This window comes from Cydia amplana, chromosome 25 (assembly GCF_948474715.1).
Source record: "Cydia amplana chromosome 25, ilCydAmpl1.1, whole genome shotgun sequence".
Lineage (NCBI taxonomy): Eukaryota > Metazoa > Arthropoda > Insecta > Lepidoptera > Tortricidae > Cydia > Cydia amplana.
This window is the reverse complement of record NC_086093.1, coordinates 6747969-6765779: the sequence shown is the minus strand read 5'-3', so window position 1 is coordinate 6765779 and position 17811 is coordinate 6747969. Positions and strand designations below refer to the sequence as shown.

General features: G+C 39.0%; 3 protein-coding genes across 3 annotated transcripts in view; all 3 read left to right on the top strand.

The window, feature by feature from the left end:
* Nucleotides 1-16926, top strand: part of LOC134659447 (zinc finger protein 667-like) — a 56133-nt gene extending 39207 nt beyond the window's left edge. Inside the window, exons 7-11 of the mRNA XM_063515089.1 lie at nucleotides 8306-8531; nucleotides 8733-8884; nucleotides 10555-10662; nucleotides 11429-11728; nucleotides 16164-16926. Of these exons, the coding sequence (XP_063371159.1) occupies nucleotides 8306-8531; nucleotides 8733-8884; nucleotides 10555-10662; nucleotides 11429-11728; nucleotides 16164-16888 (1511 nt within the window). The 3' untranslated portion in view covers nucleotides 16889-16926. The remainder of the gene's footprint in view (nucleotides 1-8305; nucleotides 8532-8732; nucleotides 8885-10554; nucleotides 10663-11428; nucleotides 11729-16163) is intronic.
* Nucleotides 1083-1762, top strand: LOC134659574 (gastrula zinc finger protein XlCGF7.1-like). Its single transcript, XM_063515238.1, has one exon. It carries the CDS (start codon nucleotides 1083-1085, stop codon nucleotides 1758-1760), a length of 678 nt encoding a protein of 225 aa, XP_063371308.1. The 3' UTR covers nucleotides 1761-1762.
* LOC134659843 (oocyte zinc finger protein XlCOF15-like) lies at nucleotides 3642-4604 on the top strand. Its single transcript, XM_063515551.1, has 2 exons — nucleotides 3642-3646; nucleotides 3827-4604. Exons 1-2 carry the CDS (start codon nucleotides 3642-3644, stop codon nucleotides 4602-4604), a joined length of 783 nt encoding a protein of 260 aa, XP_063371621.1.
* Nucleotides 16927-17811: the final 885 nt, after the last annotated feature.

The window sequence follows — 17811 nt, the reverse complement described above, 5'->3', positions numbered from 1 at the left end:
TGACACTGGTATTTTGCCAGGCATACCTTTTGTTTGGAAAGTTGAAGAATTAGCCGTGCTATTTTACAAACAAGATAAGAGTGATTTAGAGGGGGCAGCTTTTGAACTCACAAGTACTCGTTAGTCATTAATAAGGTTTTAGTTTGCCACACCGCCGGTCAACGTTTCTAATCTGAATTCAGTTGTTTACATTTATGTATAGTTTTACCTAGTTGCAAAATAAAGTTTAATTACTAATTTTGTAATTAGGTCCATTAGCGGCATTAAGTCAGCATGTTGTACCTACCTACTCTTTTTTCTTTTTTATGTGAAATAAAGTATAAAAATAAATAAATAAATTATTTTGATGCTGTAATTAAAACCTTTTTTTTTTCGTGCGTCTAAATTTGTCCATGAGGTTTATATTAAACATTTATTTTTCGTTATTGAGACTAATTTTCGTTCTTCGCTCTTATAAAGAACGCGTCCGATCGTCACTGTACGTCGAGAACGGGCCGGACCCGCGTGTAATTAATATCCGTGGATCCGGACACACGGGTAACACGGGTACCCGGACTTTAATTACACGGACCCTAATTACCCGTTCCGAACGGGCCACAAATCCGGTTTCGTGTAACACGAGAACGGGGCCCCGGCAACGGGTGCACGAAACCCGGACGCGACCGCGAGCCCTAGTATAAATAGACCCTTATACCTACATTTTATTCCGACTATAAATATAAGTTTATCCTGTCGTTTTATGCGGTGGCTTGATAAATAATAGTAAGTATCGGATAAGTCTGTTCAAATTATGTTATAAAGTAAATGCAATATATTGTAGTACATTAAATACAATAAAGAAGGGAGGATAAATGGTTTCTATTTCATTTTTTAGGTTTCATATTTTGTTATTTCCTCTTATTTGTAACTGTTTTAATGTGTAACAATAACTAGCAAACTCTGTATATATTCCATCATTATAGATAAAATGCCTCAGAGTTATTGTTTTCGTTTTTAATATTTTTTACTTAAAAAGTGGCATATGTTATAGGTTCGTTCCGTAATATCCAGACGCATGACATATAGCTATAGATTCATTTAGAATGCTTCCTAGACTCTGCAACTGTATGAATCAAGACACAAAGAAGAACAAGCATACTAACACATCTTCAAATTCTTTTCTAGGGAGATTACGGAAGGAATCGAAGGACGAAACAGACAAATTAATATGTACCGTCACTCGAGAGGAAGACGGCTCGAAAACCTTCACGTGTCTCACGTGCAGCAACACTTTCAAGCAGCGCCAGTACTTCAGGCTGCACTACAAGCACGTGCACTTGAAACAGCGCCCGAAGACCCGCCCCTGCACTATCTGCGGGGCCCAGCTGACCCCCCACAAACACGCCAGACACTTGGAACAGGTCCACGGCAAACCGGCCCCCTCTTGCGGGGCGTGCGGCAAGAAATTCTCCTTCCCCTTCGAAGTCATCCGCCACCACAAAACCTTTCACATGGGGGAGAAACACTTCCAATGCGATAAATGCTCCATGACGTTCTCGCACAAGAAAAACTTAAATCTCCACATAATGAAGCATGAGGATATAAAGAAGTTTAAGTGTAAATTATGTGGGAAGGCTTTCAAGTGGAGGAATAACTTAACTGAGCATGAGAAGACACACGTAAAGATTAAGAAACATGTTTGTACCGTGTGTGAGGCCGCTTTTGTGAAGCATAGGAGTTTGCAACACCACGTCAAACTAAGACATCCAGAGGCGATATAAGTGAATATGCATTTCCTTAGACTAAGAATCTCAGACAACGCATTTTTAGAAGTTAGGTATATGCTCAAAGTTGTGCATGTTCTAATAATAAGACTGGATTTACAATTTTCTTGATGTAATTGCTAAAATGAAGAGTAGTACCAGCTGTCAGTGAATTTTAATCAGATATTTTTATGTCTCAAGGATGACAAACAAGCATTTTTTTATATTAATAAAATAATTAAAATGTAACATTTTAAACAGAACAAAATAAAATGTTAACGTAAATGACCCATTGCATTGCAAAGCAATGGGTCATTACCTCCCTAGCAAAACAATGCCACAAACAGGCTGGCAACTATTGAAATTAGGTTTTCAAATTTAAAACCCCCTTATTCATAAAAATCATAAATCGTGATTATAAAACTGTAAAACTTTTTACTTAAGCTTTTAATATACTCGTAGGTCTAGCACAAAGTGTTGTCTCAATCCTCAATATATTTGCATTTTTAAATATGAATGTAATTTATATTATATATTACCGATTCTATGTTTTGCCCTAGTCAGTCAAAATCACAAATTTATAATTTTAAACTTAAGATGTAGAACATATTGTAGTCCATTGTACTATAACTATAATAAGTTAATAGTTTAAACTACGATATTTCAATTTAGTTTATAATTTTTCTTTTGTATTACATGTACTATCCCTTTGTTTGTTATTAAATAAATATATCAATCAGATAATAATATACGTTCCAAACACGAAAAAATTTAAATTTAATAAAATGACATAATAATGACTATACATTTCGTAAGAACATATGAAATAAGTATTACCATTACATTGGATTAAACAATATTAACATTTGTAAAAAAGTATTGGTAGTTAAGTGGTAGTTAATTAATTTTAATATCTATGTATTTAAGTTCAACAACTTGTGGATTTTAATGAATAAATAGTTGACTCTAAATGGTTTCTGATTTTCACCGACTGTATAAAACACAGCACTCGATGGTTTTGATGATGAAATTATGACTTTTGCCTAGAAATCGATTTAAATTCTAGCGACTCGTATAAGTAATCATTTTGACTAGGTACTAATCATTTGTACGAAATATTTTTAGCCACAACGCAAAAACATCTTTCAGAGAGCCCGGCTCTCCATTTTCAAACACTAAGATCTTTAGGAGTAAAAACGATACTTTATCAATTATAAACCGAAATAAATGACATATACGAAGAAAAACAAGCAACGGGTTGCACTCCGGGAGTGCCGGCAGAAGTGAAAACTCAGTGACATTGTAACCGATAACTACAGAAATATCTACATTTCACCCGAGCGAAGCCGGATTTTCATCTAGTATATTTATAAAGTACTCACTCATTTTCTTTCGCTATTTTACACATACGGTCAAGCCGCAGTCGTGTGACACATGTATCTATCAACTATAATATTCGTTTCGATACAGTTTAGTCAAACTATAATGAAATTGGCCAATCGAAAGCGCGGAGCAAGTACCAGGGCCTCATGAGTTACGAGAAGGTGTCGTTGACCAACCGGCCGGGGGGCGCGGGGCGCGGGGGCACGGGGGCCGGGTCGCAGGTCGCAGAAATTGTAAAGTTACCTTGCAGACCTCGCATCTAAATATATTTGGTCATGGTATTTTGAGTTTTATTCACCAGTACTAGAGTTCACTTTTATTAGCGATTTCATCAAGATGTAGCTTTATTGAATTATGTCATTGAGTGGTCCTTACGGTCCTTACGCTCTCGAGTTTATAATTTTTTCCCCACCTCAAAAAGTGCCCAGCGCCGCTAAAGAAGTTTTCACTTCAAAAAACATGCCACAGGGCGCCATAAGCTCTCAGGAAATGGCATATACTTGGAAAATTAGACCTATGTCGTAACCGTGGCCCGGGTAGCCGAGGAGTTTAAGCACCTTCCGCGATAGCTGAGGACACTGGTTCGATTCCAGACCTTTACACAAGTTAAATCTCAAGCAGATCAATTAGTACCTAGATTTTATAAATTAGTGCAGTAGTATACATATACAAATAGCATGAGCATGAGGAAGTAGTTACAGACCGAATAACAATAAAGTAACACACTTTCTCTTCTTTTTAGGTAAAGCTCACATAGACGAGTTCGTCACAGACGCCCCAGACTTGTCAACTGTCAAACAGCACATGTGCAAAGCGTGCAAAGTCTCTTACAGACGCCTGTCAGACCTGCGCAACCATATATCGCGCACTCATTTAAAACAAAAGTTCATCAAATGCTCACTCTGCTCCGAAACCTTCATGTATCACACTCAAAGAAAAAACCACATGTATTCTGTACACGCAGTGGAGAAGCCAGAGAAATTCCTCTGCGGGCACTGCGGCAGAGAATTCAAAAGAAAAAATACTTTAGCAGAACATATGATGGATGTACATATAGAAAGGAACTGCTCGCATTGTGAGCTCAAGTTCGTTAGGAAAAAAATACTGTTTCATTTAAACGAGGCACACGGCGTTCCTATGCCGACCTGTGGAATATGTGGATTGCGGTCCATAAAAGAGAGCGCCTTAATCAGACATCAACGGAACGTGCATCTGAATGAAAAAAATATTGTGTGCAAAATTTGCAAGCGGAGATTTTTCACTCGATCTAACTTGCATGATCACATGATCACGCATAATCAAGACAGGGTGTTCAAGTGCGACGTGTGTGCTAAGACGTTTGCCAGAAAGGAGTGTTATCGGACACATTATAGGATCCACACTGGCGAAAAACCCTACAACTGCGAAGTGTGCGGTGCGGCTTTTGTGCAGCGAGCCGGACTTAGATTCCATGCGAAAAGCCATCACCGAGACAAGTGAATAAAACAGACATTCGAGCCTAATTTTAAATGTGTGATTCATATTGAACCTTAAGTTTCTAAAAACCATTGAGTGCACATACTTCTTGAAACGTGTAACGCTCCCTTATTATTAGAAGCAGCATATAACAATTGATTACTTGATCTCAATGCTTCAATTGTATGTAATTGCAATGACTTTTGCATACAGTGTTTAATATTTAGGTTTTATTACGGAGATTAATATTGTCACATAGTTATATCCATAGTTATTTAAGCAATTCTCAAAAAGTTTGTACATTTCGATCACATCTTAGATTTCTATAAAATATTGTATCCTGGTAAAGTACATGAACTTACCAGCATACCAATTTTCATAGAAATCTAAGATGTGATCGAAATGTACAAACTTTTTGGGAATTGCTCATTTATTCGACGTAAGTAATGTAGTTCCTATTTATATATAAATGTATTGTGTGTGATAATACAATTATTATAAAACTATTGTCGTATTATTGATTATTCTGTAAATGCCCTACCGATTCTTTTACTGACAAACTAAATTAATTTGAATGTTCATAGCTAAGCAGATACATTTCTTCATTATCATACAGATGCGACAGAAATGTAATATAGAGCATTTAAAATTATGTATTAATAATTCTTCAAAGTTTTAAAACAATTATTTTATTTGACATGTATATAATTCTTCTTTTAAATTAAAATCTGTTATTGGTGTTACTAAACTATTATACATGACATAGTTTGGCTCTTTCAAAACGGTTTTTAGAATAGGCTTAAACGTACGTTACATCTGAAAACCAGCACCATTTCCTAGTAATGTAGATGCGCAAAATGGCGGTGACCTTGATGACGGTCTCTGTTAAAAAAAAGTAACCATAATGAAATATGAAGTCGATAAACCACTCTTAAACACTGAAGAAAGCTATGGAGGAAATTTAATTAGATAAGTACTAGACAAATTGTGGTAGAAATGGTAGAAAGAGGTATGTTTTGTTAAATGTTAGTTTATCTCGGTCACTTCTTTACACAAATAATTTAGTGGTATTTAATAAATATTAGGACCAATCAAACACGCATTTTATCAATTATCCATCGATTTCCAGGTTCACTAATTGAAGAGGAACTGCGTCTCCTTCCATACGTGTCAATCATCGAGAACCCTGAGCAACTTGGCGCTAAGAAGAAATACATGTGCGTACTCTGTGACAACCGTCTCGTCAGCGCCTACACGATGAAGCGACACGTCATCACCCGACACACAGACGTGAAATGTCCCATTTGCCAACAAGAATTCTCAACCACACAAAAGAAGAACGACCATCTCGTCAACACACACCACATAGAAGTCGAAAGCAATAAAAATGTGATAGAAAACAGCAAATGCACCTGCGATATTTGTAACAAACAGTACACGACTAAACTAGGATTACAGAATCATATATTCAATATGCATACGCTTAAGAAATGCCCGGATTGTCCTTCAATGTTCACAGACAGGGAGCTATCGATGCATCGGAACGACGTTCACAAAACGCCGATACCTACATGCGGTATATGTGGCTACAGAAACAAGAGAACTAGCAAAATCTTACTTCATCAGCGACAGGTGCATTTGAGAGAAAGGACCGTGCCGTGCGAGTTCTGTAACCTCACGTTCTTCGACTTAAAGCACCTGAGGAGGCATTTAATCAAGCATAAACCGGAGAGGATACACGAGTGCGGGTGGTGTCACAAGAAGTTTCCGCGGAAGACGACGCTACAGATGCATGAGAAGATTCACAAAGGGGAGAAGAATAAGGTGTGCGAGCTGTGCGGCGCGCGGTTTGTGCAGAAGGCCAGTCTGAATTATCATATGGTTAAACATCATCCGGATGCGTGTTAATACATTCGTTGACAGCGATGCGGATTGTCTGTTAATAGGCGCTCTTCGCTGCAAAACGGAATAAACGTGTTATAGCGTACCTCGCGTTGGAAGTGAACGTTGCAGTGGCTGGGACAGCTATAACCACTTTTGTGAAGTGACAATGCGGTGAATTCATGTTTTCTAATTCATGTCTTACATACTTATTGGAATAAACTGACTCTGCTTCAGAGTAATACTACCCTTTCTTAATACGAATGAAACTTATGTTTATGTGTTTAAAATCGACATTTCCTAATTGTCTTTCTTGTTACATTTTTTTTAAATGTCTCCTGAAATCTACATGTGAAATGTATGTCGACGGCCGATCGTAAGATCAGGCATATCGTGAAATTCCTAGGCATATCGTGAAACGTGAAAATCTTTGACCCGTTCCCTGAGTCGACGGAGCCCCGCTACGCGGGGCTCCTATTTCTGAGCAGCTTGCCCGTCGGGGCATCTAAAGCAACCTAACGAACCTATCCTACCTATATATTGGTTTAATGTCACTATCGTCAAAACATTACACAGGAACATTACGATCTGCCTGATCTTACGATCGGCCGCCGACATGTATATGGTTTTTATAATAGGTCATGTTTCGGTTTAGTTCACGTATTTAAGTCCAAACGAGATTAATATATGGAGGTTTAATATGTTAAAAAAATATGTTATATCACATAATGATAAGTCTTACTTAGTTATTTCCTTTTATATATCTGCTATATGTTTATTGCATTCCTATAAAACTTGTTTTATGTACTCGTCTGTGTATTAAATTATTAATTACAATTACATTATTATATTTCATTCGTTAAACCTGGAGTTACCATGCACAATTCGACACTGATTTAATTAACGAGTTAACCCCGGGTAAGTGGGATGGTGAAAGTGGCGCTATAAGTATGCAATAACAATTACTTACTAGCCACCCGCCCCGGCTTCGCACGAGTTAACAAATTATACATAAACCTTCCTCTTGAATCACTCTATCTATTTAAAAAAAACCGCATCAAAATCCGTTGCGTAGTTTTAAAGATTTAAGCATACATACAGACAGACAGACAGCGGGGAGCGACTTTGTTTTATACTATGTAGTGATTCAACACGCGGTAATCTCATTATATAATTAAATGGGGCATTATCTATGAAAAGGGACCTTATTGTGGATGGCGCTTACGCCGCACAGCGTCGCGCGGCATTGTATTTATTATCGGAGCATCGTTTATAATGGCGTAACCGCCATCGACAATAAGGTCTCTTTTCATAGATAACGTTACAAATACACACAAAAACCACTTTTACTCTAGCTAATTCGCATAGGCTCCGACCACAATAAGTTTGGACTGACTTGGCACTGGCAATATATACATTTCCCTAGGAGCACCGTAGTAGTACCTACTGCCAAAGACAAGAAAATAGGTAAGATAATATTTTTCAAACACTATGGGTACGGTGACAGATGTCATCTCCATACAATTTCTAACCCTAAGGGCTCATTTAGACGACGCGCGAACTCGTATACGATTTTAGTTACATTGCGGACCATTGAGGTTACAACAATTCAGCCGACCGATCAAATGACGCAATGTAATGAAACTCGCATGCGAGTTCTCGCATCGTCTAAATGAGCCCTAAAACGCCAAATGTCTCAAAATTATACTGAGACAACATCTGCAACAGTCACTGTACCCATCGTGTTTGAAAAATACTATAAAGATTTGTACACGAACTTTTAATTTAGCACAATTTTTTGAGATAAAAACTCGTTTTTCATCAATAATATTTTCTCCTTCCAGACGAAGAAAAGCACCAGATGAAAGCCTGCTTCAAGTGCAAGAAGATCCGCAAAGTAGAAGAGCTGGGCGAAACCAAGACCTGTCCGGATTGCGCCACCGGCCTCACCAACTGCGTCGTGAGGCTGGTCAGGGAACAGCTCCAAGCGGGACCTATCACCAACTTCTTCATCACCACAGAGGAACCAGTCGACAACGGCCAGGCTAAATCAGGTAACGATAAAATATAGTCTTGCAATATTGGACCAAAAGACACCAATACCTGTCCGGATTGCGCCACCGGCCTTACCAACTGCGTCGTGAGGCTGGTCAGGGAACAGCTCCAAGCGGGTGAAGCGGGACCTATCACCAACTTCTTCATCACCACAGAGGAACCAGTCGACAACGGCCAGGCTAAATCAGGTAACGATAAAATATAGTCTTGCAATAGTGGACCAAAAGACACCAAGACCTGTCCGGATTGCGCCACCGGCTTCACCAACTGCGTCGTGAGGCTGGTCAGGGAACAGCTCCAAGTGGGACCTATCATCAACTTCTTCATCACCACGGAAGAACCAGTCGACAACGGTCAGGCTAGATCAGGTAACGATAACACATAGAATCACATAACTTCAGCAACGGTATATAACAAATAGTCACCCGGTAATAGGGAGTCTTGCAATAGTGGACCAAAAGACACCAAGACCTGTCTGGACTGACCTGGCTCGTCAGAGAACAGCTCCAAGTGGGACCTATCACCAACTTCTTCATCACCACAGAAGAACCGGTCGACAACGGGCAGGCTAAATCAGGTACAAATAGTCACCCGGAATCGGTAATAGGTATAGTCTTGCAATAGTGGACCAAAAGACACCAAGACCTGTCTGGACTGACCTGGCTCGTCAGAGAACAGCTCCAAGTGGGACCTATCACCAACTTCTTCATCACCACAGAAGAACCGGTCGACAACGGGCAGGCTAAATCAGGTACAAATAGTCACCCGGTATCGGTAATAGGTATAGTCTTGCAATAGTGGACCAAAAGACACCAAGACATGTCTGGACTGACCTGGCTGGTCAGAGAACAGCTCCAAGTGGGACCTATCACCAACTTCTTCATCACCACAGAAAAAACCAGTCGACAACGGGCAGGCTAAATCAGGTAACAGAATTTAGTAGCTGTATAACAAATAATCAACCAATAGGGGAGCGGATTGATGTCGAAATCTACACTTATGTACAGTCAGCTGCAGAGAAAAGGTACCACCGCTACATAGAAGTTTGTATGCCTTTTCTCTGCAGCTGACTGTACTACAAAGTAAAACACACACTACTAAGAATTGACCGGTAGTAGTGTATATTTCATTCGATATTTTGCGTGTTATTTTGTATGGGACTTTTAAATTTCCATAACGTCCCTCTTGGCGCGCTGTTCAAAATTCCATACAAAAATGACATAACGCAAACGCGAACGCTCGTCACGCTATCGAATGATATTTACACTCGGGGTTCGGATTAGTCGTCTGTCCTTACTATGTAGTTAGATTGGTCAGAGAACAACGTATTATATCATATACTTCCACCATATTTTAAATTTTAAAGGCCGGTAACGCACTTGCAATCCCTCTGGATTATATACTCTCCTCAACCATATTTTAAAGGCCGGTAACGCACTTGCTGTCCATGGGCGACGGCAATTGCTTGCCATCAGGCGAATTGTCTGCTCGTTTGCCTCCTTTGTCAAAACTAAGGTTATTTTACTTGCCGCCAGTAATCTAAGGCCTGAGCTACACTTGTATGTTTTACTTACGTAAGTAGGGCCAAGCTATTTGTTATAACGAGATAACGATATTCATCTCTCGTAGTATAGCTATGTCCCTACTTACGTAAGTAAAACCATAGAGAAATAAGTAAGACAAGAGTGCTCACTCCATACATCAGTTCAGACTATTAATTTCAGTATCTACATCTAGCATCGAGTAGCGGAACTATCAGTACTGCTATTTGACAATAGATGTAGCACCGACCGGAAAGTCTTATCTCAACAGCATAAGACTTTCCGGTCGGTGCTACATCTATTGTCAAGTAGCAGTACTGATAGTTCCGCTACTCGATGCTAGATGCTAATAGTCTTTTTGGTACTAAAACTGATGTATGGAGTGAGCACTCTATATATTTTTTTCTCTATGGTAAAACTGTATTGTGGGCCTAAAACCTGTCCAATATTCCACGTGGCACGAAACACGAAAGATTGATGAAACCGCTTCGTTCCAGAGCCTCAAGCGGCCGGGAGCTCCGCTTCGGGCCTGGCACCGGCCAGCTCCGCATCGGACCCGGCGCCAGGCAGCGTGCTGCGCGACTTCCTGCTGAGAGGACTTGCCGGTGAGTCCGACACCGCATTCGAAGGTTAAATAAGGACGCTGAACACGAAGAATTGTGTACATTGACCGCTATTTCCCAGTCTGCGTAGGCGCTTACATAATTATATTGCTATCCCGCCTATGATGGGGCAGGCCATCTATATAATGTGGCTTTCCATCACATGAGGGTCCGTATGCTTCAAGTGCAGTAAGGTCCTTTTTATCTGAAATTCCAACAGATATTCTGATAGAAAGGCCCTTATTGCCACTCTTCTCTAATGGAAAGCCACATATGCGCGTGCGACCGAGATGTTACCTCTCATAGAGTAAAAATATGGACACCTGGACAATTTAAACAAACGGAATATTCTGTGAGGCAGTTGGTACTAAAAACCGATCTGGCTATTCCCAAGCGCCGCGGCTAGTGATTTTCGCGGCGGCATTCCGGTAGTGATGTCCACAGAGGAACCGACGAATGGTGTTGCCTGCCTTTACAATGTATGAAATAGATATTTTAGAGCATAAAAACAGCAACTAGTGACTCTGTGAGATGTAGAACTCGCGATAAGCTTCATAATGTTGATTTGATTAGTTTCCAGTGACGGCGCGTCCATAGAAGCTGAAAGATTTTGGACGTTTCAGCAGAGTTGTAAAGGAAATAATTAAAGCAAATTAGCCCCGGCTTGCCTATGGATATGTTTGACGCGCCGCCACTGTTAGTTTCACGAAGTTTCACGCAATGTCAGTCCTCAAACAATCTGTAATAAATAAATATATACATGTTTCAGGTAATTCAAAAAAAGATGAAAACGAAAGTGGAAAAACGGCTAAACAAAATGTGAAAAAGGTAGACTCCGACGACGATAGTTTAGAAAGCTTAGATATGAAAATGGAAGACTTTGAGGTGTACGGCTGTATGGAATGTCAGAAAACATTCAACAAGAAGTCAGCCCTCCAGAAACACATACGGAATCTCCACCGGAAGGTGTTGCTGAAGTGTTCCGACTGCGGAGACAGCTTCGCAACCAAAAGGACACTGCAGAATCACGCGAAGAAGGCCCACGATAAAATCACCGTGCCCGAGAAAGGTAAGAGTCGTTTTTAATGGTTCCACTCTCTGATTCTCATAAGTCCCTCCCAAGTCTCTTTTTTTAAGTAGTTTATGGTCAATCCAGAAAGGTGTCGGGTACGTGACGCAAATTTTTAACGCTTCTCATAAAGCCAAGAAGCCGATATTTGGCATGATAACATTATCAATAACTGAGCTTTAAATTCAACGGTTTAAAACTGATTTCTGCAAGTTATATGCAATATACGGCACGTCCCCGATAAAGATCTTTTTGTGAAATGCCTTTAGAACGTCCTAATTCCATAAGTTTTGAAAACATAGTAGTTTGTTCTTCAAGGCAGGGACTTATGAGGATTATGGAGTGAATATTTATTTAGGCCAGGAGACAAATATTGCCAAAGAACGAGAATAGCTGGGAAACCAAAGCCAGGACCAGACTTTAAGGTAGGCAGCATACACATGTACCTACACAGGTAGAACGGTGGAAGAATTTTCATTTCCAGGTTGGTTTTGACATAGTAGGGACATTGTCAGGAATATGTTTCCGAACGTTTCGGATTTCGTGTTAGAATTTTATGTCTTGCACTCATGTAAATACTGACATCGTAAAAGTATGAACAAACTTATGATGCCTGGGTGTACGTACAGCTGTGTAGTAGGCGTGTACCATGTTTATGACGTAAGATGCCCCAGGCTCCCAAAAGCCGTCACAACGCGAGGATGATGATGATGACATTACCACACTTGTCATTGCCACATTTGTCATTGCAAATGCCATGCAGAGTTAGCTTAGTCTGATTATAGCGTGTAGTGTGAACTCTGATGTTTTTAAACAAAACTAAGTCGCTTGGATTTAACGGGATCATGTGATAGGCTACATGACTAATTTTCATTTATGGTATCAATCGATCGGGTTTGTTTTTACGATCAAATGTCTATATGGGACCCATTGCATTAAAGTAACACAAAAGTCAGAAATTGTAGTCAAAGGTCGACAGTCTCACTTCACTCGCGAAACGCCTTAAACAAAACGATAAGGGAACGTGACGTCAAGGTCTCTGGGAGCCCATCTTGTAAGTAGTATGGAGAAAACAAGAAAAGTGCGTTTTTGTCGGTGAAATATTGCGTTTATGTATATAGTTGCTATACAATATTTTTTTGGATGAAATGTAAGGAATCGAATTAAGGTTAAAAAAAAACTTAGATTTTGAAACTTTCAGGTCCTGTATTTTTGTAAATTTTCAATATTTTATTTTAATATCCACATTATTGTGATAAATTGCTCGTTTGCTATTATTTCACTTCACTTCACTATATTATTTCACTATATTTCGTTATAAAATTCAACATGTGTCATCATCCCTATTACCATGTAACTTAAACAATCGGCCACGTTCGGTATTTGGATGCTCATAACTTGCCAGCGTTTGTGGGTTTAATGTCGTCGGTCGAGGCGTTGTTGCACTTCAACATCAGGCAATATTCAAAACTATACATAGTGAAGGAGCGAGAAAGAGAATTTGAACGAGTAAGACTTAAAACATATTGAAATCCAGCGAAATAAAGGTAACTTATTTTTTTATATCTTAGGTACTAAGTATAAGGTTATAAATAAAAATTCTAAACTGACAATATTTCGTCCTTATCTTTAGGCTAAACTCTGAAAGAAATCTGAGTGCTGGCTATGGGTTTAATTTAATTCTTTACTGATTATTTTAATTACAAATTAAAATGAGGTTAATACGGGTAGTATGGCATACAGGAAAGTGTATCTGGCCTTTAGATTGTGACATGTTCACACACTGATTAGTGTTTATTAAGAGTTCATATTTTTGTTACTTCCGTTTTGTCGGAAGGTGTTAGTTTTCTGTCGGATGAATTCATTTAAAACGTATCGGTGCCGCTTTGCGGCTGGCTGTATGCTGTACAACCTTCAGCATGATTATATTAAACGCGTCTAGCAACTTGCCTATGTAGCTATAAACGTTTGGAGCGTTTCGTTCTCCGTCACAAGAAATTTAAATATTAACCCCCTTATTCCGGAAATTTCTGTTAAATTTTATCCCTTTCCAACAGCGGGAAGAAGCCTAACAAAGACTTAACAGGCGTTAAAGAATCATTCAGTACCATGTAAAATATCGTTTAAAAAAGAACTTAATACCATCTTCCTTTTCCTTTCCTTTGGTTACAGACACGAGATATAAGATATTTATCAAAGTGATTCAAGGGGAACTGCCACACGAAGATATGTACACGTGTACGCTGTGCGACTTCAAATTTTATCGACTCACGGAAATCACCGCTCACGCGAAAGTCCACGCGCGCAAGCTAACGTGCCCAGTGTGTTTCAAGTTCATCCCCGATCCAGAGGAGTATAAAACACATAGAGCCCAGCCACATCCCGATGCTCCCAAATTCACGTGTAAAACCTGCAAATGCGTGTACAACACCATGTATGAGCTACGACAACATAAAAAAGTAACCCATTATCGGTACAAATGTCCTCATTGTCAAGAAATTCTCACCAATAAGTCATTACGTAAACACTTGAGACAGTTCCACAGTGACTCCTTGCCGACCTGCGGAATATGCGGTTTTAAATCATCACTACAATCTATAATAAACCACCATCAAAAAATGGTGCATTTGAAGGAAAAAAATGTCATGTGCGACATTTGCCAATTTCTATTTTACAATACCACAGACTTAAAGAAACATATGGTGAGTCACAAAGGAGAGAAATTGTTTGGGTGCGGACATTGCAAAAAGAAATTTGCGCGTAAATCGACTCTAAATTTGCACGAGAAGATACACACGGGGGAGAAGAACAAGATTTGTGTGGCGTGCGGCGCCGCCTTCGTGCAGAAGTCGAGCCTGAACTACCACATGTTGAAACACCATCCGGACCGTGTTTAATTTTGCCAAACCGTATTTAGCCCCAAAACTGAATTAATTCACTCATATTGTGCCCATGGAATTTCCCGCAGAAGTGGGCAGGATTTCCACGTGCTACGATCCTGCCATACCCTATTAAAGTAGACTACCTACGCTCTCGCCTCCAAAAAACGTGCCGAGCGAGATATCTCAAGGGAGACCTCTGTTCCTTTCTTCCTTTATATTGGTAGTCACCCATCAAGTGACAATTGAATTAATGTTGCCAGAGCTAAACACAGCATGCTACAATTTATAAAAATGTCATTATTGCCGTTACTATTTTCAACGTATCATCTTCTTTATGTAACGCAAAGTTGTCATTTTAACACGATAATTAAAGGTGTTTGAAGTATTTATGATATATTTTGCATTTTTTTTAAATAAAGCGTTGTTTACTTCCATTGACGTGTTTTTATGTTTACAACTATGGCAACGTCAAATCTTTTTTTTTAATTAAGGTCGAGGCCGCAATCCGAATATAGTGACAAAATATTTAGCTTACACAAATTCAAAAATCACCTTACACTTTACATGACACTGTTCTACGCCGCTTTGAATTAATAGAATAACAATTTAAATACTATTTATTTTTGTCCCGTTTATCGTGCGTACTCAGTCTTATCGGTAAAGTTAGAAAGAGAGTGCTCCTTTTGGTGTGACACCGTATCGTATCGAAAACTACACAATAGAGTTAACGCTAGCGAATAAGTATGTGAATTAAATACGTGTGTGGTTAAATATATTAGAAACGGGTCACTCACGTATCACGGGTCACGTGAGTGACCCGTTTCTAATATATTTAATATGTCTTTGTCTCACGGAAGTTTTGTTACGTGTGTGGTTTATGGTACGAGTTAAAAAAAGTTCTTGAGGTGACCGCTGCACTGTACAATTTCTCCATACATACTACTTAACGTTCTCGCTATCCAGTAACGCATTGCTAAGCTTGTGGTAAGCGTATATATAGATATGGACTGTTATGTTGTACAGTGAGCTGCCAAATTGCATGGAGATATTATGTATGAATTCGTTGATAAAGTCGCCATGTAGGTATACTTTTGCGGCTGATGGTACATGCGCAATGCGCATTAAACACTAATGAAAATCAATAGGTAACCTCATCTACATTTATTTCCAGATGTCAGTTTTCTCTCGGATGAATTCATTTAAAACATATCAATGCCGTTTTGTGGCTCGCTCTATAGTTATATGTATAGCCTTTAACATGAGTATTTACGTGTTATATTTACCTGCCTAGCTATAAATCTTTGGAGCGACATTCTTGGTCACGAGAAGACCATTTAAAAATTAACCCTCTTATTTATTAAACTTAGCAAACCTCTGTTAACATTATCCCTTATTATAAACACAATGTCAAAAAGACAGATAAGGGCTACTTAAAAGACTTAATAGGCGTTAAAGAATAACGCCGTATGATATCATTCAGTATTATGTAAATGTATTTCTTGGTTTTAAAAGGAACTTAATACCATCCTCCATTTCCTTTCCTTTGTTTACAGACACGAGATATAAGACATTTATCAAAGTGATCCAAGGAGATCCGCCCGACGAGGACATATACGCGTGTACGCTGTGCGATTCCAAATATTATCGGCTCACGGAAATCACCGCTCACACGAAATATCATGCGCGCAAGCTCACGTGCCCAGTGTGTTTCAAGTTCATCCCCGATCGAGTGGAGTATAAAAAACACAGAGCCCAGCCACATCCCGATGCTCCAAAATTCACGTGTCAAGCCTGCAAATGCGTGTACAACACCATATTTGACCTACGAAACCATAAAAAATTAACCCATTATCGGTACAAATGTCCTCATTGCCAAGAAATGCTCACCAAAAAGGCATTACATAAACACTTGAGACAATTCCACAGTGAATCCTTGCTGACGTGCGGTATATGTGGTTTTAAGACATCACAACAATTTAGAATAATCCAACATCAAAAAATGGTGCATTTGAAGGAGAAAAATGTCATTTGTGACATTTGTCAATTTCCATTTTACAGTACCACAGAATTAAGGAAACATATGATCAGCCACAAAGGGGAGAAAATGTTTGAGTGCGGACATTGCAAGAAGAAATTTGCGCGTAAATCGACTCTAAATTTGCACGAGAAGATACACACGGGGGAGAAGAATAAAATTTGTGTGGCGTGCGGCGCCGCCTTCGTGCAGAAGGCGAGCCTGAACTACCACATGTTGAAACACCACCCGGACCGTGTTTAACCTTTCATATTGGTGTGGTGGGATCAAACCTCAACTGTGCTTTATCAACCAGAATATTAAAAAAAAACACTGTTTAAAAATTGATTAGTTAGGATCCTTATCATATTCAGACAAGAGGTTAATTCTGTCAAAGCTACAAAATGCATGGTCACTACACGAATTATCATATTCAGACAAGAGGTTCATTCTGTCAAAACTTAGCTACAAAATGCATGGTCACTATATTAATGAATACATTTACATTGTGTCCATGCAATTTTGCAGTCCCTTGAACATATATCATCATTCATCACACATGTTTCCCGTTCCCATCTTGTCAACATACTTATCATAATAAAGTAAACTGCGCTCTCGCCTCCAAAAACGCGGACGGGAAATCGTGGACGATATCATATAAAAAAGTATAAAAAAATACATTTATGTCGCCCCCCCCCCCCTCCCCCTCCGTCACATAATAATTTCATGTACCTAGTACTACGATAAAATATAAAAGCGTCCATATCATAAATGATCGCGCCCAAATGAGTCATGGCGATAAATCGTACCACGGTCTCCACGATAAAGTATAAAAACACCCATTGACTTCTGGATTGAAGTTCGCTCCTTATTCACCAGCTTGCTTGCGCAGCTTGCATTTTTTCAATGTATCAAACAAGCCTTTTAGTACAAATGTCGGTATGGAGTAATTGAATTAAAGCAATAAAATAGCTCGAAATAACTGTTATATTCTAAGGTCAGATCAGAACAATGAGAAATATGTACTGAATTTTGATAATGAAATTGTACATTTAAGTAGGTATTTTAGGATTATACCTTATTTCTATTTATCTGTAAGGCATTACCTATGTAATTTATGTATATAACACATTTACATTTCTTTTTGATAGATAGACAAATACGAGTAGATATAAAATTACGGAATG